At 49.1% G+C, this 26,050-nt stretch overlaps 1 protein-coding gene across 3 annotated transcripts in view; it reads left to right on the top strand.

Moving 5' to 3' along the window:
- NTRK3 (neurotrophic receptor tyrosine kinase 3) overlaps window positions 1-26,050 on the top strand; it is a 384,278-nt gene that overhangs the window by 49,538 nt on the left and 308,690 nt on the right. For all 3 annotated transcript variants that reach the window (XM_026510431.4, XM_057303718.1, XM_026510432.4), the window contains exon 2: window positions 25,758-25,832. In XM_026510431.4, coding sequence (XP_026366216.1) covers window positions 25,758-25,832 — 75 coding nt within the window. The remainder of the gene's footprint in view (window positions 1-25,757; window positions 25,833-26,050) is intronic.

The raw sequence follows: 26,050 nt of genomic DNA, 5'->3' as shown, positions 1-26,050 counted from the left end.
AAGTTTTCTTTTAGCCTGAAATAAATAGTTGTTCTAAATTCCAGAAGTTACCCCCTCTTCGCAGTGGCCTGGGAGACCACAGGTGAGGGTGTTCTCTTTCTAGGCCAGCGCCAGCATAAAGACAAAGAACAGGAAGAAGAAACGGTTTCATGTTTGGTTCAAGTGTAAAGTCTTGATCTGGTGTCTTGGGAGGAAGCCGTCTACCTTGCTTGGTGTCTGCTGCTTCTCCTCCTAGTCAGTTGGAGTAGGGGGGTCTCCAGCGTTTTTATAGGGCTAGATGTCAGCTGGAACCTTCTTCAGCTGTGAGATACGTAGTCAACGTTTAAGTCCACGAAATTTGGCCGTCATCTGGGTAGTTAGCGGGACCCAGCATAGCCCCTTCCAAGGACCTTGACGGCTGGTCTTTGTTCTCACCGACTCCAAGTCAAAAGGGTGGGAGAAAATTGGAAATGTTAGTTTGGAGAGTTGTAGCCAGATATTTGAGGAAACTAGAGGAATTCAGCTGTACGACAGAACCTCGAAGACAGTTAACAGGATTAGAAACAAATATCGATAAAGGTGTAAACATAATTTCTTCTCTCTACAATTACTTTCTTTTTTTATAGTAAAGCTAATTTGTTTGCATTAAACTTCGCCTAATTATTTACATAAGTGCAGCAAGAATATGCTTGAGAGCAGAAGCTCTTTAAAGACCGCTTTGCTGGAACTTTGTAAGCAAGGTCACAGGTGGATTTTCTCAAGGGGCTTTATCTGGTCTGTAAAATCAACCCTAATTCCTCAAAACTGTCTGGTCGTATCTGAGTCTATGTATCTATCTCTCAAATATGACATTCCAGTCAAAGCCTAGGTAACATAACCAGTGTTTGTGTTCTGTTACAAAGAGAATGGATTCTTACGGAGCTTATGTAAATACCTAATTATTTTGCCATGAAAAGAATACTGAAGAGTTTTGGAATTCCGGAGGGATCAGATGTGCAGAAAAAGGAAATGTTTCATTTTTGGTTCACAAAGGTGTATCTTACCAAATTGTTGATAGCTTAACAGAAAAGAGAGAAAGGTTTCCTAAAACTCGGAAAAGCAAAACACTTGAGAACTAGCCATGTTTTAAACAAGAAGTCATAAAAATTATAATTGTTTTCCTCAGTGCATTCTGTTCCGTGTAATTCATTCTCGTTGATCTTGATCTTTTGTGAAAAGTTTTATGATACCACCAGTCTCTCCATTTGTGTTCTGTAAATTCTTATTCTGTTCGGTGGTGTGATCTTTCATCAGAAACCTGTGCTGCTGAGGACTTGTCGGATGCCTTTCCGTGAATTTCTCTGGAAATGAGACACATTTGTAAGAAGCTTTTGTAAAGGCATCTGAGCAAAACAGTAACTGTCTACAAATGATAAGACTTAAAAATGGCAGTGGTTAAAGGTCTGATGAGAGTTTATTATGATCTATTCGACAAGGAAATTTGGTTATTTTTGTAACACAACATTTTAAGATAAGAACTGGAATTGTAAATGTTTACATTATATTAGGACACAATAGATCTTTTGGAATTACATACAACTTCTGGAACACTTCTATTAATAACCTATATCCACACGAATATGATCTAAGAAGGTTTGCTGTTACCTGCTAGACAATGTTTCCCATGTAATTTATCATATGAAATAAACCTAGTTAGTGTAACATCTCTTTGTAAGGAGAGAACAAATCATTTGAGATGTTCTTGGATCTTTTGAAAAATCCCAAAGTTAGTTCAAAGTCAAAAATATTTCATTTAGAATTTTAATTTTGGAAGGGGGGGTAATCAGAAGGGGGAATGAAACATGAGAGACTATGGACTATGAGAAACAAACTGAGGGATACAGAGGGGAGGGGGTTGGGGGAATGGGATAGACCGGTGATGGGTAGTAAGGAGGGCACATATTGCATGGTGCACTGGGTGTTATACACAACTAATGAATCATCGAGCCTTACATCGAAAACCGGGGATGTACTGTATGGTGACTAACATAATATAATAAAAAATCATTATTAAAAAAAAGAATTTTAATTTTGGGGACGTTTGTCAGAAATATCAAAAGGTTTGGGCACTTGGTCAAACAAGATCATGGGTCTGTGAAATAATACTTAGTTATCTAATTAACCAAAGTAACAATTAAAAACTTTGTAGGCAAATAACAGAAAATTAAATAGTTGTGAAAAGCCTTAGCTCTTTTAATATTGAAAAGACACAGGTTTTTTTCCTAAGTAATTAAGTACCTGATAAAGACAAAACGTAGAATCTTTATTTTTCTAGACAGATTACAGTAAAGGTAAAGAAAACCCTTGGTTTACAATTTCTTATTAAGAGCAGACCAATAATCTAAGAAAACTTTGTCCTTTTAACGGAGGGAAAAAGCCAATTCCAGTTTTGCACCAGTCTACTTTTAATATTAAAACTAATTTTAAATAAATTCATTTTATATCAGCCAGCTTGACCACACATTAAAATTCCTTTTCAAAGATTCCTTTTCCACAAACCTTCTCTTTCTTTTTTACATTCAGATTTTGTCCTGTGTTTTCCCTCTTTAAATATGCTGAATATCCACCCTCACTTTCAGGCAAATTTACTTTCTTTTCCCTCCACAAAAATGCATTTCTATTCCTTATGCCTTCTTTTACTGAAATCAGACATTCTAATTTCTTACATATGGAGGTGTTTCTCTTACTATTTCTAGTAGCTTTAATTATACACACACACACACGTGTGTGCGTGTGTATACATTAATTATATATATATAAATATATGTGTACGTATATATACATATAAGGATATATATATTTGGCATATAATATCCTATTAGTTTTAGGTGTACCTATTAGTGACTTGATAGTTTTATAATTTGGAAATAATGTGTATATATATGTACATATGCAATATACATATATGTGTATACATATGTGTGTGTATATATATATATATTTGGCATATAATATCCTATTAGTTTAATGTATACATTATAGTGACTTGATATTTTTATACATTAGGAAATAATCCCCATGGTAAGTCTAGTTTCCATCTGTCATCATGGAAAGATATTACAGTATTATTGACTATATTCCCCATGCTGTACAGTATATTCCCATGACTTATGTATTTTATAACTGGAAGTTTGTACCTCTTACTCCTCTCTTTGGTAACCAACAGTTTGTTCTCTGTATTTATGTATCTATGAGTTTGTTTCTTTTTTATTTGTTTTTATTTTTTTAGATTCCACATTTAGGTGAAATCATGTGGTTGTCTTTCTCTTTGATTTCACTTAGCATAATACCCTGTGGGTCCATCCATGTTGTTGTAAATGGCAAGATACTTCTTTTTATGGCTGAGTACTGAATACATACACACACACATATCCACACACACCACAGTTTCTTTACCCATTCACCTATTGATCGACACTAAGTTGCTTCCATATCTTGACTTTTGTAAATAATGGTGCAGTGAACATAGGGGTGCATACATCTCTTCAAATTGGTGCTTTTGTTTTCTTCAGACAGATATCTAGAGGTGGGATTGCTGGACCATATGGTAGTTCTATTTTTAATTTTTTGAGGAACCCCTCATACTCTTTTCCACAGTGGCTGCACCAATTTGCATTCCCATCAACAGTGCACAAGAGATCCTTTTCCCCCATATCCTCGCCAACACTGGTTATTTCTTGTCTTTTGGATAATAACCAATCTCACAGGTGTGAGGTGACCTCGCACTGTGGTTTTGATTTGGATTTTCCTGGTGATGAGTGATGTTGAGCATCTTTTCACGTGCCTGCTGGCCATCTGTACATCTTCTTTGGAAAAATGTCTATTCAAGTCCCCTGCCCATTTTTTATTCAGATTTTTTTTGATATTAAGTTGTGTAAGTTCTTTATATATTTTTGATATTAACCTCTTATCAGATGTGCAATTTGCAAATCTCTCCTCCCGTTCAGTAGGTCACCTTTTTGTTTTGTTCTTGGTTTCCTTTGCTGTGCAGAAGCTTCTTAGTTTGATGTGATCACATTTGTTTATTCTAGCTTTTGTTGCTCTTGCCTGAGGGGACTGATCCAAAAACATATTGTTAAGACTGATGTCAGAGGGCTTACTGCCTGTGTTTTCTTCTAGGACTTTTATGGCTTCAGGTATTGATTTCAAGTCTTTCATCCATTTTGCATTTATTTGTGCATATGGCGTAAGAGAGTGGCCCAGTTTCATTCTTTTGCATGTGGCTGTCCGGTTTTCCCAACACCATTTATTGAAGAGACTGTGTTTTTTCCATTGTATATTCTTGCCTCCTTTGTCATGGATTAATTGACCATATAAGTGTGGTTTTATTTCTGGGCTCTCTGTTTTATTCCATTGATCTTTGTGTCTGTTTTTGTGCCAGTACCAGACTGTTCTGATTACGGTAGCTTTGTAGAATAGTTTGAAATGAAAGTGTGTGATACCTCCAGCTTTTTTCTTCTTTAACAGTTGTGAACTGTCTTTTCCATTAGCATTCTGTGAATTTGGCAGCTTATGAGTACTTTTTATGATTCCTAGAAACGAGCTTTTTTCAGTGTGCATAAAACATGTTTGCTAATAGACTCAAAGATCTTTGGTTCCTCTGGAAGCAAAATATGGATACGCCTGTTTTCACTAATTAATGTTTCAGTATTTTATCTTATTTGGAAATGATCTGGATATCCAATGAATTTAACTTAACTCGTTATATGACTTAACTTAGCAAAACTTTAAGGTTTCAGGTTACCCTAAAGATATGGGGAAACTTTAAAAAGTTTACCTAAAACCTTTTTATCCTACTTACATGTATTCAATTTACTTGTTCTTGACGATTATTTTCAAATTACCCACAAGTCTTTGTGAGGCATTAGACAAAGTTAACCACTGTACCAAGCTCTTTTTCTTGTTGACAGATTTTGTAACCGAGATAACATGAACTTATTTGATTAGTAAACGTGAGTACGATGCAAGTATTATAGTAGACACTGATAATTCTAAAGCCATGTCTGTTTTAATGAAACCACCAAGCTTAAACTAGCATTAATACCAAATATCTTCCCAGGTCACATGACTCTGAAAAGTAGTTGGGTTAGTTTCTGTCATATTGCTGAGATTTAGAAATATTCAATTTGTAAGGGCTTATTGTTAAGCCAATTAAATAGACCTTTGATATTTACTAGAATTTGGCAAGGTTTTCCATTAATTTCAATTTTAGGTTTCCTTAGCTATTTAAGGGAATAACATAGCAGTTTACCAGAGAATCCCTGAGTCCTGTCAATTTGGGGAGGGGCCACTGGAGTTGGTGGTTAAAGAGTTTACATAGGGCCTTCGATGACGATCTCTTTTACAATGTCCCGGTTGATTACAACTGAGGCATTGATTTCTGGGCCACTGTTTTGATAATGGACCCCTTAAGAAAGTATCATGTGGGGGGCCTACGCATCATTTTAGGTGCCTAGCCTTGTAGCTGTACAGCTAATGATTTGGCAGACTTTTGTTTATGATCTTATGTCTTTAAATTTTTATTAGCCTTTTACAATGAATTTTTTAATGAAGTTATTTCTGATTCTTGAAGCCTTTTGGAAACTCAGTTAAAATAGGTATCCCATTCTGTTTGCTTGTTATGGGAGCTCTTACTTTCAAGTGTACTTCTTTTTTTTTTAAAGATTTTATTTATTTATGTGACAGAGATAGACAGCGAGAGAGGGAACACAGCAGGGGGAGTGGGAGAGGAAGAAGCAGGCTCCCAGCAGAGGAGCCCGATGTGGGACTCGATCCTGGGACGCCGGGATCACTCCCTGACCCAAAGGCAGACGCCTAATGACTGCGCTACCCAGGCGCCCCTCAAGTGTACTTCTTAAGTAAAAGATCTTGTCCAGGGGTAGATATTTATAGCTTCCGGGACTGCAGATTTTAGACATAAAATAAGGAGGTGTGCTGGAAGATGGCAAGTTTTATTCTTTAGAAATTAAGGATTCCATTTTTTATTATTATAGTTGACCCCTGGACAACAAAGGAATTAGAGGTGCTGACCACCTTTGCAGCCAAAAACCTGTGTATAAGTTTTGACTTCCCAAAATGTAACTATTCATAGCCCATTGATGACTGGAAGCCTTATCGATAACATAAACAATCGAATAACATATATTTTGTATCCGGTATGTATTATATACTATATTTTTACAACAAAGTAGGCTAGAGAAAAGAAAATGTTATCAAGGAAGTCGTAAGAAAGAGAAAATACATTTACAGTACTGGACTTTACAAAAATCTGAATATAAGTCAACTCTCACAAGTTCAGACCTCTGTTGCTCAAGGGTCAGCCATATTTATTTATTTATTTTAGCTAGCCTTTGGGTTTCTCAGAACCACATTAATACCTAAGTGGGATATGCCTTGGGATTGGGAATTGTGTGGTGTTTTACAGTGTACTGTATTGTGTGGACATGTTTTTTGAGGTTGGCAGGTGGCCTGGTGTCAATCTAACTTATCCTGTGACCAACTTCTCTTAACGGGAGTCTTTGGGTTGGGTGGCAAGTGCTCTAACAGCTTTTAAATGCTCGACCTGTGCCCGCCAATTCTGTGGCTCTTTGCCCTTTGAGATCCCCATTAGCAATTAGCCTTTCCCTCCTGTGCACATTAGCAGAAACCAACAGTGACCCCAGAAAGAGAACTTTGGACCTCAGCAGTCACCGAAGAACTAGGGCCTGGGGAGAGGATTGGACCAGCAGACCTCAGAGAATGGGGATGGAGGACAGATTCCAAACAAGCTGAGGACCACAGCTGCCACCGCCCGTTCCTGGTGTGGAGTCCGGGGAAGGATTTCAAACAAATGGGAAGCTGCAGGCTAAACCACCAGCAGTTCCTGGTGTGGAATCCGAGGGCAGAACTATGGGCTGGGGTCTAGAAGTTACCGTGGACTGGCCTGCGGCAGGCCCCGCATGCACCACCAGTGCTTCCCATGGAGCCTTGGACTGGGGAGAGGGTTGAACCAGCAGACCTCGACAAATGGGGACCATGGCCTCAAGCCCCACACGATAGGGAGCTCCGTACTTGCCACTGATGGTTCCCACATGGATCTTGGGGTGTAATTAAGTGCTAGGGTTTTGTACTCGAAAACCTCTGAATGGGGGTTGAATGGCCAATTAGATCAGGCACTCAGTGCAAAGAGGGCAGAGCCCAGATCCGAGAGTGGACTGTCACACGGCTCTTGGAAATGACAAGAAAGACTGTGAACTCAGAGTGTCCCCAGGGTACCATGCCTGTGTTTCTCTTTGTTCCTGAGGCCGTTGGAAGTCTCCTTCAGTCCTGGCACTGCCACCAGATCTGTTAAATAACAGAAATTCTACTGAGTAAATTTGAAGATCTGCTTGGCTTTGTTCAATGATTCATGAATCGGGCAGCATCCCATCTAGCAAATAGCTCCAAGGAGCAGCGGAAAAAAAAAGGTTTTTAAAGGCAGAGTGGAATGGAGAAAAGGAAATTATTAGCAAAAAATGTATTGTTTTAGGCCTGGCTGCCCTCCTAAGGAGAGCAGAAAAGGTGTCTATCAGCGGATTACCTCCAGGGGCTGACCAGGAAATTCCAGGTTGGCTGGTTCAAAGTCACATTCCTGGGGGCTTGAAAGTACAGTTAGGTTAGGTATTAAGTCTCGGTTTGCTGATGTGGGGTTTAGCACAAGCGACTTCATTTTGAGCCCGTGGTCTCCTTTTTAACGTGACAAGAGATACAGGCGCCCACAGCTAGGAGTCAGGCAGCAGCATGGAATGGAATGGTCGGAGGGAAATCAGTGCGGCACTGGACACGTAGTGTTTGCTCCCGAGGGTTCGCAGTGCCTCATCCAGCCTCCGCCTACCCTGTTTTCCTGCTATCCATTTGCATGCTTATTTCCTTGGGAATCGGCAATACTAGTCTCTCGTCTCTACCTTTGTGGTCTTGGGCCTTGGTTGGTATAGGCTCTTGCCCTTGTGCTGAAACAAGGCCCATGGGACCTGCTCAGTCTCTCAGGAACACAGGTCTCCAAGACAGTCGGTAGCCATACTGCAGACAGTGGGTGCTCTTCTCAGCAGCAACGTCTTCTCCAGGAAAAGCTCTGTACCCAGGTTGTTGTGGGGGTGGTGGGCTGGACCAGTGATGGAGAGGTGGCCTGTGAGGAGTTCGGGTGCAGGGACAGGTTTGGGGCCCAGCTCGAGATGCTCTGTAGATGAGCATGAGTAGATCTCTTAGCAAAAAATGCACCTTTAGCCCTGTAACTCCCCGAATAACAGTCCATGGGAGGCTGCTGAGGGGCTGGATGGCCTTCAGAAGCACTGACTCACTCTCTGGGCTCTGGGAGGCTTCTGCTTTAGAGAATGGGGCATTCCGTCAGGAGCTGCCAGCTATGATTTCAGACTGCACAAGTCTGCTGGCTGGAGAGCAGCTGAAGGAGCGAAGGAAGAGGCAGGCAGAGAAAGCCCTTGTGGCGGGGGAACCGGCCAGCGGAAGTGAGTTTGGAAGAAACCGAGAAGACTGCTGGGAAGCAGGGTGGTGGTGAAGAAGAGCGCCCCATGGCCTCCCCACTCTGGGTGAGATTACTTAGGAGAGCGCCGGGAAGGCAAGAGATGAAGACCAGGGGGAGGTTTCGCGCAGGTTTCGGGCAGTGGTCCTCAACCAGGGAAAAGCCATTAAGAGGTGTTTGGGAATACCAGTGTGCAGATCCCTGGCCCTCTTGGAGTGTGAATAGATTTGCAATTGTCAGCCCTGGTGTAGTCCCCTTCCAGGAATCCAGACCTCTTGGGCTATGTTTTACAAAGAGAGGAGTGAGGGAACAGGAGATAGGATAACTTAGAGCCCCCTTCACGTGGATCTCATAAAGCCGCCATCCACTGGAAGAGCTTGGCTTGCCCTCGGCAGCTGTGTGTTCCAGGGGCACCCCCGATGAGCAGACCCAGTGGACTTCAGCAAGCAGGCAGTTTCCATTAAGAAAAAGCCCAGCATGGTGATGTCCTGACCTCTTGTTCTGAATTTGGGGACCCCAAGATACCTGTAGGCAATGGCTTCCATGTCAGAGATTGAAGCACCCTCTGCACCCGGGTGGGCTGGCCGGAGCCACCCTGGTGTGCGGATGGCATGATTCGGGAGTGTTTCTCCTGGGGCTCATTTGCACCTTGAGCCCCCGCTCACATGCACGGTGCCACACGGTTTCCCCAAGGGTCTGAGCTGAACACCAGCTACTGTGTAGTCTTCCATCTTTAAGAGATGTGCAGGCAAGTGCGGTGCTGCCCTGGGCTCCTCATTCTTGACTTGCACCTGGTGGGGTGGTTTGAGTGGCCCCACCATGACTTCACACCATTAGAGCCCAGGGACGGGGCCCTGGGGACCCACAGGCCGTAGGCGTAGCTATTAGGCATTCTGAATTCCTGGTGGCATGCTGGTAGAGAAAACAAAGAAAGGTGGGGACAAGTGAGCTCAGGTCAATGGGACACTGACACAGCTGTGCTGGTCCCCGGGGTCTAGTCAGCATTCCCATTCCCACGTATCATGGTGGGTAGGACGTGGGGCCTTGCGTCTGATCGTGGCTGGGATGGTGGACCATAGCCTCTAATATGGGAGGAGTCTGGGCAGGAGTGTTCTTGTTAACACAAAACTGTTAACTCTGTGATTCCGAGGGGTGGACAGGAGTGCGCCCAGTTGGAAATCGGTCCCAGTGGTTACCAGCGAGATGGTGATGAGGAAGTGTGAGCAGGATCTGAGCCCATCCCCTGGGAGAAGGCAGCCAGCATGTGCTGTCTGGGTTGTTAGGGTCCAGCTGAGCAGCCAGGGTTTGGGCAGGACCCCTGTCCCAGCATTGCATGAAGTGACAGGCCCTGGGGTAGAGACGTTGTCATATTGGTGAATACTCACAGTGGGTACTGAATGGGGGCCATGGCACCGTGCTGCAAGAGGTCTCCCCAGGTACACCAGGTGCCAGGCCAAGGCAGCTGGCACATAGTAGGTGCTTTATAAATGAAAGGACAAAGTGGAGTTCCAGGCCCCATGTGCTGCTGAGGTTAGGCCCGGCGGGCAACCGCAACCCAGGCTTGCGATGAACTTTTGGGGTCAAGGTGTTTTAGGCTGGCACTGCAACAGGTTTCTGGCCATAAATCCTTCCTCGTGGTGAGGGCATTGGGTTTGGGTGAGCCCAGCAGCCAGAAGCTCATGGTCAGTGCTCAGTAATGCTGCCAATTATTCCCTATTACCCTCCACCCCACAGCCACGGGCTCTGTGTTTCTTTCTCCTCATGCATGGTGCGAGAAGGGAGCTGGTCGGGGTGTGACCTGAAAAATCCCCAGTATGTTCTGGCCCCAGCTTTCCCCTCTCTAGCTTGTGGGCGTTCCCTTTCACTCACTCCTTGGGCGCCGGCACCACGTTCCCTCCTGTGCCATTGCTCTGGGGGCTGGGAGCCCGGGCAGTCCTGCCCACTGAACTCTGTTCTAGGGCCAGCTATAGGGTGTCACATTGCCAGTCCCCTCGGGGTCCCTCGGGAACCTTGCCCCTACTAGCCTGGAGAGGAGAAATGTCAGCGGGATGCGGGCCAAATGTTGGCTTCCCAGATTTCCCCGGGTGGGGGTTGGAGGCAGAGTTCCACCTTGACCTTGGCATGTCTGGTACTCCCAGTGCGGAGAGTCGGCCTCCAGTGGGTGTGTTTCGCTCTGTCTTTGCTGCGTTCACCTTTCCTGTCCAGCCCAGGGACTCCCCAGATGGTGCCTTGGGCCTCCTTTTGCCGCTTGCAGGATGGTAAATGCTCTCTCTCCAGGGGGAAGCTGACGGCTGAGGAAGGGACAGTCCCTGCTACATGCATGCCAAATGCATTGAGGGCTTTTAAGGAACCAGGCGCCCCTTGTGGCTCTGGGGATGCTGAGATAAAAGACAGCCCCTGCCCTCAAGGATCTCAAAGACTCGTGGGGAGACAGACCTGTCAAAGAGTATAAGACAAGATCACGAGAGTCCCATGGGACGCGCAGTCTCTGCTCGGAGCTGATACTCGCCAGCACGTACCGTTTAAGGCCGGGAAGTTAAAATGGTCAAATAGTCCCACAGTAGTGGGTAAATATCTTGCTGTCCTGAGCCTCCGAAGTGACCACACCCAGTACTCCAGCCACCTGACTCCTCCTAGAAGCTTCTCCCCCCACCCCACCCCTCCCAGCACCTGGATCCAGGAGCTAAGGATCAGGGCCTAGTTTAGGAGGAGGCCGTGGGGGCCCTGATCTGCCCTTTGGGCAGAGTCCGTTTGGGCCTGAGTTTGTTTTCTACCAGGTGCTCCTTAGGTCAACCCTGGTTCTGTGACACACAGCACCGAGGGAGTGCTTGTGATGTCGCGGCGGCGGTGGCGGTGGGGGGCGGGGCTCTGAGCAGGACCCTCCGAAGGAGGTCTGAGAAGAAGCATGTGTCCATCTGCAACCATCTGTGGCTCTGTGGTTTGTGTGCCTCTGACCCTTGACATTGAACCTTGGCCCTGCCCCACCCCCGGGACAGCTCTTCCCTCCCACAGGACCGCACCCCCCCCCCCCCAGTCCCTGTTTCAAGGAGGGGACCCAAGTCAATTGCATGTGGCCGATTCTGTTGTCAAGGAATTTACGCTCTTCTGAGTGAAGCCAGGCACAGAACGCCTGGGCACAGAGGTGACAGGGTCACCTTCGTACACCAGCAAGCACACAGGAGTCATTCCGCAGTAACTGGAGGGTGAGGCTGCATGGCTGATGGCCGTGGAGGGTGAGGGTGGTTTGCCGAAAGCCTGGCGGAGGGAGGAGGAGGGTACAGCTTGTCGGACTCCCTGGGATGTGCCACTCCACTAACCCCTGGGCTCCCAGGGGCCGGCAGGGAGTGGCAGTGGCTCTGAGGAAGCCAGAGGAGCCAGCCTTGGCAGCAAGGGCTTCGTGTGGCTGACTCGGAAAGAGCAGGCGGTGGGGGTGGGCAGGAAAAGGGTGTCACGCTGCAGTCACGTGGCCGCCTCGGCCACTGCGGCCACAAACAGGGTCATTCTGCTGGCTCCGCAAGCCCCAGTTCCTGACCTCAGACCCTGCACAGTCCAGTGATGGCTTGCAAAGAAAAAAACTACTTCTTTCCCTCTACTCCCAAGGCTTTTCCTCTGGCCACCAAATGTGTGACTTGCCCCCATACCAGCCACTTCTCCGGTTCTTTGCAGACACCAAGTGGGTGTCCAGGAGTTAGTGCCAGACCCCACAAGTAAGGGCACAGTCCTGCAAGACTGCACCAGCCCCCAGATTGTCACCTGGGCTTCTGACCAACTATAGGTCGAAGGTTCCTGGGACCCCCTCCTTGGGTTCAGCGATTTGCTAGAACAGCTCCCAGAACTCAGGAAAATGGGATTCTTGCTAGATTACCAGTTTGTTATAAAAGAAGACAAGTCAGGAGCAGCGAGGTGGAAGAGAGGCATGGGGTGAGGTATGGGGGAAGGGCTCCCATGCCCTTTCGGGGTGCACTCCCCCCGCCGTGCCTCCATGTGTTCACCAACTGGAAGTTCTCTGAACCCTGTTGTTTGGGATTTGTATGGAGGCTTCTTTATGTGAGTGTAATTGGTTAAATCCTGGCCATTGGTGAGGAAGTCAGCCTCCAGTAGGATGGAGCTGATGCTTCCAACCCTGTGATTATAAGATTGGTTCCCCTGGCTCCTAGCCTCTAGCCTGAGGCTACTCAGGAGCCCCTAAACACTAGTCATCTTATTAGCAGACAGAAAGACACTTGCCACCTTGGAAAGTCCAAGGGTTTTAGGAGCTGCACGCTAGGAAATGAGAGCAGAGACCAAATACATGTATTTCTTACATGTCACACTGCTTTTGTTTTTGGAGGGGAAATCAACATGCGCTAAGCTCTAGGGTATTCCAGACAATGTGCTAGATCTTCTGCAAACTGTGTTTCAGTTCATCTTTGTGATGCTTCCATGAAACCAGCATCACTATCTCTAGTTTATAGATGAAGAAACTGGGGCTTGACAGGCTGGCTTCTCTGTTGATGAGAGCACACCTCCCTGACACAGTTTGGCGTTTTGTCTTCCATGACAGTGGGATGGGGTGGGGGGGTAGGGATGAAGGGAGTGAGAGTCCCCAAAACCACTCAGACAGGTCCCAGTACAGGTCCCCTTCCTCTCTGCTTCGGTCTGGATTATGGCCTTAGGGAGGCATTTCAGTGGTGTGATGGGCTGGACTCGGGGTAGAGGAAAAGTGGCTTCTGTCCTCAAAGTGTCTGTGGCTCTTTACTTAACCCCTTCCCCTCAGTGACAGGCTTTTCCACAGCGTGAAGCCTTCCTTGAGGAAGTTTTCGTTTGGCGTGCTAGGCATCTATTAGCCATTGGACGATGTTAGCCTTAAGGCTGTGAAGGACATGTCCAAAGTCATCGTTGAGAACGGAGAGCGCCGAACAGGGTAGAGCTCACAGGCTGGAAACCGAAAGGTTTGGTGAGAGGTGGGTCATGTCGTTCTGGGCACGAGGTTCTCTCAGAGAGGGTTGAGTGGGGGCAAGTTCGTTACTAGGGATATCTTGGAGGAGGGATTGGCAGGTCTTGAATCTAAGGAAGAGCGAGAGCAAGAGAGAGATGTCAAACCACTTCTTGGATAGATGTGGTTAATAGATGGCACTCACATCGCCTCTGTCTGTACTGTGCCCATGGCAGACATCACTAATCAATCACAGCTCTTTCCCGCTCACCCACAGATTCCTTCTAAACCCAGCGAACTGCGTGAGCCGTTGCCAACCTGCTGGTGTTTTCCATGATTTGAAATGCGCTCACCAGCTCTGCGGTGATGTTTCAAGTCAGGAGGGCTCAGCAAAGATAGTTTGGGAGAATCCAGGAGGTGAGAATGAGCTGTTCTGTCCATGCTTGCTCTTGGGGAGTCCAGGGGAATGGGTGGAACAACAGAAGAGGGGAGAGGTTGGGCATCAGGGGTAGAGCTGAACTGGAAATAATCTCTAATTAGGCAGTAATTGAAGTCATGTGAATAGGGAGATGCCTTCCAAAGAGGGAGGATATGGGGAGAACAGACGGCTTATGGCCGGAGGGAAGGAAACTGCTCACGAAGCCGAAGCAGAAAGAGAAACATTAACAAGAGAAAAAGCTGAATTTCCTTCGCCGAGTGAGGGAGACCATCTCTCCAGCCCCCTAAATGGAAACTTCTGGAACCCTAAGGATCTCCAGGGCTGGTCTGCTTCCAGATTACAAGGGCTAATGCTGTTAATGCCTTCCTTGTTGGGCTCGCTTGTAAGCCAGCGTTTCTTGCAGCGCCGATCTCTTTAGAGGTGTCTCCTCCCTTCCTGCAGCTTCCTGCTCCCCTGGCCTCTTCCAGGCCCAGCCCAGCCCACCCTTCCTCCTCCATTCCCTGCCTCCTCTCTTCCTCTCCGGGCCTTGCTCACATTCCGGGGCAGTGCATGGAGTGCGAGGCACCGCCCATGCGATCTTGTCTTTCTGATGGTTACCTTGACGAATCGCTCTGACACCCTCCAGTTCCGGAGAGAATTATTCCCGCAAAGTCAAGGACTCCTTTCTGTCCCAGGGACCTGGAATTACCCTCCAATGATGCAGATGCCCCGGGCCTTGGAGCAACTTTTCTGCGTTAACTCTGAAGCAGAGTTGCAGTGAGGAAATCTGCCCCTTTAATAGGGGAAAACATTGCCCTCCTAAGTCTTTATGCACTACACTTGAGCTTAAAGCTCTTAGCAATTCGCCTTTATAACTTCCATATTGAGTGAATTAAGTCCTCCATGTGGGTAGTTATTAAAGAAGTGATAAGTGCTTTATAATTCAGTAAAGGGTGGCCTGGCCATTTCATATTTTCCTAAGGAAATTGGCCACCCGAAGGGCAGCACTCTCAGGACCCCTGGGGCCCGCTGATTTTCGGCGTAGAGCTTGCACTATTGGATTACTTTCAAGCCAGCTGCTCTGGCCTGGACCGCACTCTCCTTCTTGCTCAGACTTTCTCCTCCAAGGCCCATTGGGGAGAAAGGGTCAAAGTCAATGTGTCTCTCCCTGCCTCGGGCTCTTTCTATGGTACATCAAAGACCTCTTCTTTCTCTCCTGTTGTAAAGCTGAGTTAGTTGTCTAGGCAGGATTGGGGGCTTTATGATCAATGCGGTTTGACTCTCATCTGCAGACAAGAGGAGAGTGTCTCCTAGGGGCCATGGCGTTCTGACCCCCCCAATCCCTATGCCCCCAAGCCCATGCGCACAGCTTACTTCTTTATACCTTAGTCTCTTCAAATGGTTGGAGAAAATGCGGGTCCCGTGAAGACCTCAGCGACCAGAGGGTTTTTACGACGTGCTGCAAGGTCCTCACGTTCTTCATTCATTCATTCATTCATTCATTCATTCATTCATTCATTCGAATTTTCTACTATGTACAGGAACTGGGCCGAGTGTTGTGGTTACAGGAGTGAACAAGATACACAGGTTTCCTACCCTCACAGGGCTGGCATTTTGTTAGTAAAGAGACGCGATAAACAAGTTAACACATACGTGAGAAAATTATAGATTTTGCCAGGTGGTCTAAAGGAAGTTCCTGGAACGGCATTTCTCAACCTTGGCACTGTTGTCGTTTTGGGCCAGATCATTCTTTGTTTCGAGGGGGCTGTCCTGTGTCGTAGGATTTTTAGTAACATCCTTGGCCTCTACCCACTAGAACTTCCTAGTCGTGACAATCAAAAAAGTCCCCAGTCATGGCCTCTGGGGTGCAGAATCCGCCCCTGGCTTTTGAGAACAGTTGTAGAGGAAGGTTATAGAGAATGACTTTGGCTAGGTTGGTCAGGAAAGGCCTCTCTGAGGAGATGACATTTAAGGAGAATCCAAGTGCTTTTAAGGGCAAAACCAAGTGCGAGGGCCCTGAGAGGAGGGGGGAGAGCTTGGAGTTTTGGAGAACGGAAAGGAGGCCGGTGAGACGAAAGCCAAGTGAACAGGGTCAGTTCGTTTGAGCTGAGAAGGAGATGCCTGAGTGAGACATGTGGGACCTTGCTGGCTGTGGTGGAGGCTGGAGTTCATGCCAAGTGTGGGAGGAGCCCCTGCAGGCTTGTTCTGGAGGCTGGGTGCAGTGGGGGGAGCGGGACGTGATCAGATTTATGTTATAAATGTTCACTCAGGCTTCTGAGTGGAGGACCGGTTTTCAGTCAGGCCAGAGGAGCAGCCGTGGTGCCGTCTTAGAGGCAGTGGCCTTTGGGAGAGGCAGTGATGGCCTGGGCCCAGGTGAGGTTGTGGGAAGGGGACAGAGCTGATATCTCTCGTGGAGGTGGATAGCTCAGGTGTGGCTATCTTGGGAGGGGAGGGAGCACTCAGTGATGAAGTTTGGCATCGATGCCCGGGTGACCCCGGTGCCATTTATTGGAATGGAGAGGCCCAAGTGGGAGGAAAGCCAAGGGCTGGTGTTGGAACTACTGATCTATTGGGGAAGAGCCTGGAGCTCAGCGGGCAGGTCTGACCGGAGACACACTTTTGGATGCTCGCAGCGCATAGGTGATGTTCAGAGCCAGCACATGGGCGAGATCACCACAGCTTGGCTGGGAGAAGGGGGGCCCCAGGGAAGGACCTGGGAGACACTGACATTTAGGGATCAGACAAAGAATACGGACCCTGCAGAGGAGACTTAGAGGGAGCAGCCCTCAGAGTAGAAAGAAACCCAGGAGAGAGTAAAGTTCAAAGTTCAGGAATCCGTAAAGAGAATGTTTCAAGAAGGAACGAGTGGTTAACCAGGTAAGATGCCCTCAAGAGGCAGGGTAACGGGGTGGCGGGGCAGAGTCTCCTGAGTTTGCCAGCATGGGGGTCACTGGCGACCTCAGCAGGGCAGTGTCCGCAGAGCAGCCAGGACGGAAGACTAACTGGGTTGGAGAATGCAGAGGAAGTGAGGAAGGAAGTCCGGCCTGTGGGAGGAGACGTACTCTGAAAACATTTGCCGCAAAGAGATGTGGCCATGTGGGTTAATCGCTGGAGGAGGACATGGCGTGAAGGGGACTTTTCCTTTAGAACATGTTGTATGCTGATGGGAAAATTTAGTAGAGAGAAGGTGAGGGTCCAGACAAGAGAGGGAGAAAAAAGATGAACGAGTCCTTGAGAAGGTGAGAAGGGTTGAGGGCAGGGGAGGGTCCCTGTGGGGAGTGCTGGGTGCGTATGTTCTGCCTTTGATCACTTTGAGGGTTCCCTAATGCATGCGTTCATTCATTCATTCGCTCGGATGTCAGTGAGCATTTGCTTGGCACTGGAGGTCTGTGCCCTCCGAAGCCTGATCTGCTGAAAGCCATAGTCCTGTGGGCAAGGGAAAGATGGAGAAGATGAACCCAGGTGCCAGAAAACGCCCATCTCATCTCCTTCTCTGTTTGGCGAGAGGGGGGACCTGCCCACTTCCCCACTCCTGACGCTGAGCGTGAGCAGCAGACCTGAGATCTAGTCCATGGGCCTCCCCAGACCTCTGGGATCACCATTTGTGAGCCCCGCAGTGATTCCCTAGGACGCCCATCCCTGATTGGGATGTTGAATGGTGTGCCCTGGGCCACATCCCTCCTCAGAGATCAGGTTCGAGGTGCCTGTTCAGTGTGACCAGGCCTCTGGGCTGCTCCAGGAGGCCAGAGTGAGGACTGTGCCACACGGAGCATGGAAGCCTTGGGTGTGAGGTGGGGTCTGGAGGTGGCCGCCTAGCACCAACCTGGGTGGCTTCCCAAGTATGTACTTATCCTGGGGAACCTGCTCTTCTTTGTGATTCTGGAGGTGAGCGAGTGGTGAGTAAGACAGATATGATCTCTGTTCTCATGCGTCGTAGTTCTCGCATATAGATGCTGACGACAGACACATAATCAAATAATCATATAAGACAATTACAGATAGTTATTAAGGGCTGTGAAGGACACGAACAGGGGCTTGTGCCAGAGAGCAGCTGGAGGGGAAGAGGGGGAGGTGTCCTCACATAGGGGTCAGAGCAGGCGTCTCTGAGAAGGTGACCTTTGCAGGGAGCCTTGAGGGCTTAAAAGGAGGCAGGACCTTTGTTTCATGGAAGTTCTGGTTGGCAGTAAGTCTGCGTGTTTGAAGACAGGCAGGAGAGTGTGGCGGGGGCCCAGAAAACAAGCAGCTGTTAAGAAAAGGGGCCGTAGGAGCAGCCAGCGGCCGGCCTATGCAGGACCTTGTGGGCCCTGGCAACGCGTCCCAATTTCGTTGTAAGGGCCCCGGGAAGCAGGTGGAGGGTTTTCAGCAGGGGAGAATGTGTGTGGGCAGGTGTGGAGACTCTTGAGGGGGAAGCGTGACCGTAGGGGGCCCAGGGAGGAGGCAGGGTTCGCAGGTTAGAGGTGGCCACTGCTCGGGTGCCGATGTGTGGGCATGCTGGGGTCGCCAGCCCGTGCCCACCTGCCTGCCCAGCCGGCAGTGGTGCAAACGCAGGGCAGCCATTAGACCGGTCAGGGGCTGGCCACTCTGGTCCCAGGCGGTGGTGGCGGGTGTGGCCAAGCAGGACAGCCCGGACTCCCCAGTGAACTGGCCGAGTCCCAGAGGGAACCTCACTCCTGGGGGTCAGGCTTTTGCTTAGCGGGGTAGCAGAGGGGGTGTGCCCTTGATCTTTTGTCAGCGGACGGAGCATCTCAGCACCCGAGGAGCACAGGTGTGTGCACAAACGTTCCCTGTTCCTGGCACGAGCTTTCGAATTGATCAGGAAGCCGACACAGATGCTGTCGTTTCCCATCTGTTCACTGCACGATGTGAATGTTCCTTTCTGCTGTCCCCGGGGGTCCCAGATGTGGGGCTCGTTCACCGTGGTCCTTGGCATGCAGCTGCTTGTAGAGCTGGGTGTTAATGTGCTGGCATGCTGGGGTTGCTAGCCCAAGTAGGCTCCCCAGGCTCTCAGGTCCAGCTCCCCAGGCATCTTGGATCCCCCCTGACAGCTGTCAAGGGAGAGAGAGCCCGGTGACTTGGCTGGTGTGATCCGATGCGGCTCTTCCCCAGCCCCCTTGGTGCCTCAGCTCCATAGAGCTGTTGCTCCAGACGGTTTGTTTATAATGCTAAACATATCAGATAATTGAAAGCTAATGCTTCTGTCTGGATCACTAGACATAATATGCCTGGATAACAAATCAATTTCCTTATTGCCCTACAAGGCTTCGAAGTCAAATGCACGGCACACTCGTATATGTGTGTGCGTGTGTGCGTGCTGACTCGCGCTCACGCGTGCGTGCGCTCCGATGCTGATTTGCTGAGAAATGGAATTCTAGGCTAGTTTCCCCGGGTACTCAGCTCCATACTTCAGTTCAGGCCTGCATCCCAGAATCGGGGTTCAGGGGAGAAGGGGATAGGAGCCTTGAGTCTGATGGGGAAGTGTCTGGGGTGGGGGGGATCTGTGCACAGCCTTTAGCCGAAGCTCTTAATGTTCTGTGTTGGAGGAGGGAAATACCCATATGCAAAAACATCTGAGAAGTGCCCGTTTCAGCTGCCTCCTGCCAGGACGCACCTCCAAGAATGGATATACGGATCGTAGCGTTAGTGGCATACGCTTAGGTGCCATCAGGAAAATGTGAATTATGACTACACCTCCAAGAATACTTCACTTACCTCTCGACCTTAATTATCCAGAAAGGATTAGAAACAAAGACGACAAGGACGAATACCTACCTCTGTGTGTGTGTGTGTCTGTGTTCTCTTAGATCTTTATTCAGATTCTATTTACTTTGCTTCCACGATTCCAGCAGTAGGCATGGAATCCGCTATTTCTCACTCCGGTTCTATGCATCAGCACTGAATTGAGGACTAAGACACTACCTCATCTAATCGTCACACTGACTGGATTTACTATAAGGATGCTGAGGACCAGAGAGCCTCGAGAGTAACTGACCCAGGGGCATCCAGCCTCCAAGGGCCAGAGCTGGGTTTCTGCCCCTGGTCAGGCTGCCCACAGGGCACCCATGCTTAGCCTCTGTGCTCGGAGGGACTGCCGAGCAGACGGGTCGCAGCGCTTTGCAAGGGAGGAAAGGCCCTGGGGGGTGATGGCCCACAGCCTGATGGCAAAGGAAGAGCCACGAAGCTGCTGAAAACGGACACAATAACCATTAGAATTTAGGAATCACGTCCGGGTAGGGGCATTTGGGCAGGGACACAAACTGCCTACTCTGGGAGGCTGTGAGGGTGTCACTGGGTGATACAGAGCTCATCAGGCTAGTTAGCTTGGTCATAATGATCCAAGATCATCAAAATCTGTAAGTCATGTTCTGTCTACTTTGCTTAAAAAGGCAAGGAGGTGTGTAATGCATTTTAGGAGGAAAAAGAAACAGCTAGCAAGGAAGTTGAACATGCAAAGGTTTTGCATTTAAATTTAGTTGTCCGGAAAATTTGGTTATGAAGAACAGCTCGTTAATAGCAGTGAGAAGTCACAGTGAAAATAACAGTGATCTTACAGCAAAGGAGGAGAGAGAAAAGGTTGCAAACATGGCCAGCCGTGTGTAACAGAAGGAAGGAGGCTCGCTGGTCCCACCAACCAACCCCTTGTCTTACCGGATGTCCTAGTGACGAGGAACGTTCTGTTGGGTGAAGGGAGACACCTGTCTTGCCCTTCTTCTCATGGGCCTCCCCATCAGCTTCAGTCCCCTAGTGATGGAAGGGGGTGGATGTCTCAGTGTTCTAGAGTTTTCTATGTATAGGACTTAAATATTGGAGTTATAAACAACTCTTAAACATATCCACATGACATGTTTTTAATTAAAATATGGACCACACAGTCTGTACCATCTCATTTTTATATGCTTAGAGATTGCCAATTCATTTCCATATTGGCTCCAGCCAAACAGAAGGAGGAAGAAAGTGATGGTACAAAAGCACAGTCGAATTTATTCTCGTACAAAGGATTTTTATCTTTTCCCTGGATGTTTTAATTAATATTTCACTTGTGCCCTAGCTCATCCTCAGAATGGGTGGGGAAGCAGCTATCTGTGATTTCAGAACTGGGTCCTGTCATTGGGGTGGCTTCATTTCTGGTGGTTTTTCTCCTACTCCTGAAGGGGCTGGGCATATGCACAGTCCCTCGGCTCTGGCACACCCCAGTCCACCTGACAGCAGTGCGTTCTTTGACCACAGAGGCTCATCTAGACCTCGTGAGGTTTTCTGAGCTGTAGCCTGAAGCCCGGCTCTGGTTTGGTTGTTCAGCATTGTCATGAATTAAGCCTCCCTTCCTCCCTTCTCTCTGGAAAAGTGTTGCATGTTCGCTCTTGGTGAAGAGTTGTGATTCTGGGGTGTCAAGGAAGGGCTGTGGCCGGAGGGGAGGGATGGGGCACGGAGTTGACTCTCTGGATGGAGCATTTCCCATTGCCGTGCAGGGCTAAGCCATGTGGAAGAACTCTCAACGAGAGGGAAAGACCCTTGTTGTGGGTTCCAGCCAGAGCTGGGTGAGAGGAGACCATTATTGCTCCTGGGATGTGTAACCTGGATCGGGCCGTGGTCCAGTGCACCAAAGAGCCCCTCATTTCCTCTCAAGGAATGCCCTTGACTTGTGGGGGCTCGGGGAGCCATAGATTTTGATTTTTTCCTCTCACCTGGACCCAGGGACCTAGAGGAATTTTTTTAAAAAAAGATTTTATTTATTTATTTGAGAGAGAAAGTATGCATGAACAGGGGCAGGGGAGAGGGAGAAGCAGACTCCCCGCTGAGCAGGGAGCCTGATTAGGGACTCCATCTGAGGACCCGGAGATCATGACCTGAGCGGAAGGGAGATGCTTAACCAACTGAGCCACCCAGGTGCCCCCAAAACAGTCATTTTTAGAACGGTTGCTGTTTCAAGCCATGGAACACAGTCTTCAATGGTGATCTTAAGGCACAAGCCTCATTAGATGAGGTAGGGCTTCCCAGCTATGGACATTCTGGGCCAATAATTCTTTGTCGTGGGGTCTCCTGGGCATCTGTGGACCATTTAGGATCACCCCTGGCTCTGCCTACTAGATGCTGGCATCATTCCCTTCCTCCCCATCGTGACCAACGAAAATGCCTGCAGACATTTCCCACTGTCCTTGGGGGGCAGGATGGCCTCCTGCTGAGTGCCCCTGTATAAGAGGTGACTCAAGTGGGGGTGCTTTACTCAGGATGGAAGCCTCCTCTCTGCCCCCCCTCACTGTTCCTGAGCAAAGCACACAGACTGAGAACAAGGCTGCAGATCTCCGTACCTGAGTGGACGAGCGCAGAATCTCATAGCCCCACCGACCCGCCTTCCCTGCATGGCTCTGAGCTCTTTCTCTCCCACGGTGAGGCGGGTTCCTGAGACACTTCTGCGGGGATGCCTGGCACAGCCTGCGGTCCTGGAATGGGGTGACCAGCGACTGCCCCACACGGGGTTCAAGTGCTGAACCTTCCTTTAAAAAATAGATTATCGATTGTGTTTTTCAAGTGACAAAGTTTAGTGCTCAGGGAGGACAGCCTGGACACCCAGAAAAGCCCAATAAAAGAAGCCATGTACTCGGGGCCAAGGTCACTACTGTTTACCTCGAACAAGAGCAAACCAAACCTACTGTCAGATTTATCCTATTTGCTGTATTTTGAGAGCCTGCCTTCTCCACTTACACCTGTAGCACACGGCGGCCCGCAGAGCTCCCGCAGCAGACCCCCCGGGGCTGGTACCGAGCGGTGAGTCACCAGCGGACTTGGCAGGTGCCCCGCCACTGTCATCCACAAATGTCAGGCTGCACCTTCGCCTCGGAAGCTGCTCTGAGCTGCCACTGTGCCTTCCCTGAACCTGTTCCTAATTTCTGCTTGAGCAGTTTTCCTGGAGGTCATGAATGACAGATTTACTGGCCCTCCACGCTTCCGCCACATGGAGTTTTTATCAATGATTGCTGAGAAATGACAACTTCCAGCAGAACCATGATGCCATTTTTAGCTTGAAAACCGAGAAAAGACTGCTCAGTTTCTGCAAAGCACAGGGTTAAAAATAACCATCCCGGCTCTTACTCCCTGAGGACTTACTATGTGTCCTGAGCTGCTGTTCATTCGGGCTTTTTAATGTGGCCTTTCAATTCTCACGTCATTCTCACGCTGGGGGTATTTTATTACCCCATTTGACAGATGAGGAAACCGAGGCACAGACAGGTGAAGTTCCTTGGACGGGGTCACACCTGGCCAGAGGTAGTGACAGGGCCAGGATATGCATCCTAGCAGCCTGGCTTGAGGCAGGGGGGCAGTCGGCGAGCTTCTTCCAGAAAAGGCGGGTCTCTGCCACGCTTCCTCAGCTCAGCTCCATCTTTGTAGAGCAAAAGCAGCCACAGACCGCAGTAAGTGAATGGAGATGAACACTGAAATTTGAATTTCATATACTTTTCGCATGTCACAAAATAGGATTCTGCTTTTGATTTTTTTTTTTTAAATGTACAAACTATTCTTAGCCCTCAGGCTGTACAAAGACAGGTGGCAGACTGGATTTGGCCCACAGGCTGTAGCTCGTCGACCCGGCTCGAGAGCCCAGGCTCTTCACCATGACACCGTGGCTGTGAAAAGGCTCTTCCCCCAGACGGGGAGGCTCAGACCCAACAGAGGAGGCAGGGGCCAGAGTCTCTTGACCAGGGAGCCTTTTGCACCAAAGAGTTCATTCATTGCCCCCCCGTATCATCCGTGTGAGCCTACGTCGGGGACGGGCCAGCGTGTGGCCATCAGGACACGAGGGCTAAGAAGGGTAAACTGATAGAATGCTCCGATGATTGGCAACTCAGCCATAAATAAAAACACATTTACGGGCTTCTTATGGGGGGCGGCGAAGAAAAGTGATTTCATTTATTTAAACATCTGATTGACAGCTGCTTGTCTGGAGCAGATCATAGTCTGTGGCTGGGCTCCTGTGAATGAACGGTCGTCTGTAGGAATAGCATGACCCACGTGGTAGTTTACCTGGACCGATGGCCCCGTGAATACACCTAGGGGGCACTGGCACAGGTCATTTTCCTCCTTCTGGTATTCCTTTTCACCTGACATGGAGCCAGGGTCCCTGCCCTGGCAGGGTTGGGCCAAGCGAATGGCCCCGGGGCTGTGAGGCTTCCAGGGAGAAGAATTTGGAGTTGGAATTCGGTCCCGACCTGGCCACCTGGTCCCTGTCCCCAGCAGATGCCAGTGTGTCTGGCTACTCAGCAGGGGCCCCGAGAGAATGTGGTACAAAACGGGCTCTCCGCATACCTTGTCACCGTGCGGCTTTGAAATGCTTCCAGGGGCCCCAGCCACCGCCGCCCTGCGGCCTTCCTGGCTCTGGCTCCACTTGGTGGCAGATGGAAGAGCCACGGGTGTGGTGAGGCCAAGGAGGAGCTGTCTGGGGAAGGCGGCTGCCACTTTTCTGGCCTCCAAGTGCCTCGGATATCTGTGTTGCAGGCTGAGTGAAGAGGGTACTTTGACGTCGGGGACGCTGATGGGCGTGTTGGATCCCAGGAGGGCAGGGTGGGTATCAGAGGGTCTTCTCCTGAGGCCCCTTGGAGCTCCTTGGGAGAGAGATACGTACGAGTGGTAATTTCTCACACAACTCTAGAGTTGGAAAAGGGCCTTAACAAATCAGCAGCTGGATGGTTCTCAACCTGGGGACCCCAAGAGCTATAATGGAGGATGTTTGTCTCTGGCATTTTGTCAATATGCAAAAAAAGAAGAAGAAGGAGAAGAAGGAGAAGGAGAAGAAGAAGAAGAAGAAGAAGAAGAAGAAGAAGAGGAAGAAGAAGAAGAAGAAGAAAAAAGAACAGTGATCAAACCTATGACAAGCCAGGCTCCTTTGCTTATAGAACTTTTGAGTTCCTTTACGTGGCTGGATCTCATCCACTGGGGGAGTTAGTGCTGGTTTGTATCTGTTGATAAAAAGCTCTGGTGAATGGTGATTTATATCCTCAATTAATAAATCCGAGAAGATGAATTAATTATTACTTAATAAATGTATAGTGTGTCTGCTCTACCCAAGCCTCCTTAAACAGGAGGTGTCTTGGGAGAAAGCTCTAAACGGAGATCTTTGTGACGAGGACGGAGAGAGGCTGCTGACCTAGCGAAAACCTCTCCCTTTGCGAATGAAGACACAAGAGGCCCGGAGAGGTCAGAGCTCTCGCTCAGAGCCACTGGGTTTAGGTCCCCGAGGTGAAGCTGGAGCTGGGCTCTTTGGTCTCACCTTCCTTCTGTGACACGTGGTGCCTCCCTGGTCCCCAGCCTGCCTCCTCCTTTCCCGACTCGGTTCTGCCCGATCAAGCTCTCTGTGTTCTTGAACTGCAGGTGGGTTGGGCTGTGGTCACCCAAACGGGGCGGTCAGTGTCTGGACCCCGGGGGACCCCGAAGTGGGCGTGTGCTCCTTCTGAGCCTTTGCACTCAAAAACCATGCCCACCGGCAAACTACCTTCCCCCTCCCCCCTTTTAAAACCACATCATTTGTGTTGTCTTCCTGGACAGCTGAGAAAATGAGCTGTCCTTAGGAAAACCCAAAAAAGGAGAACAAATGTGACTGGAAGGAAGCTAAGGCATGAAGACCAGTGGGGAAGCTGGGTTTCAAGTCTTTAAAAAGGGGAGCTTTCTGGAGCCGAGAGGGGACATTAAATGCTGTCCGTGGGCCAGGCGCTCTGGGTCGCATGACGATCCCACCAGGCAGATGCCGTGCAAACCCCCTCTGGGAGGGAGAAACCGAGGCTCAGGACACTTGGCCATTTGGCAGAGGGCCTGGCTCGCCCTGGTGGGAGATTCAGGATTCGAACCCAGATCTCTCTGGTTCTAAAGACAGCACCTTTCCTGTGGACCCCGGCTGACCTGAACCCTGTCTTTCCTTTCCCCTGCAGACACATAGAGAACTGGCGAGGTCTCCATACGCTGAACGCCGTGGACATGGAGCTCTACACCGGCCTGCAAAAGCTGTGAGTGCACCAGGCCTTGGGAGGGACCTCAGGCGGTGGGTGGGTGCGGGGCGCCTGCGGCCCCTGGGCTGCCCTTGGCACGGTCCTCCTCCGTTCCTCTTTTACTAGACTCGGTACCACCCACTTAGGGATTGTCCAGGGCTTCAGAGGCCGTCCCCCCACTCTCCCAAATTTCCCCTCAGCCCAGAAGACACAGGGACTGTGTGGTCTCACCTGTA

The sequence above is a fragment of the Ursus arctos genome, unplaced genomic scaffold (genome assembly GCF_023065955.2).
Source record: "Ursus arctos isolate Adak ecotype North America unplaced genomic scaffold, UrsArc2.0 scaffold_28, whole genome shotgun sequence".
Taxonomy (NCBI): domain Eukaryota; kingdom Metazoa; phylum Chordata; class Mammalia; order Carnivora; family Ursidae; genus Ursus; species Ursus arctos.
This window is presented reverse-complemented; position numbering and strand designations above follow the sequence as displayed.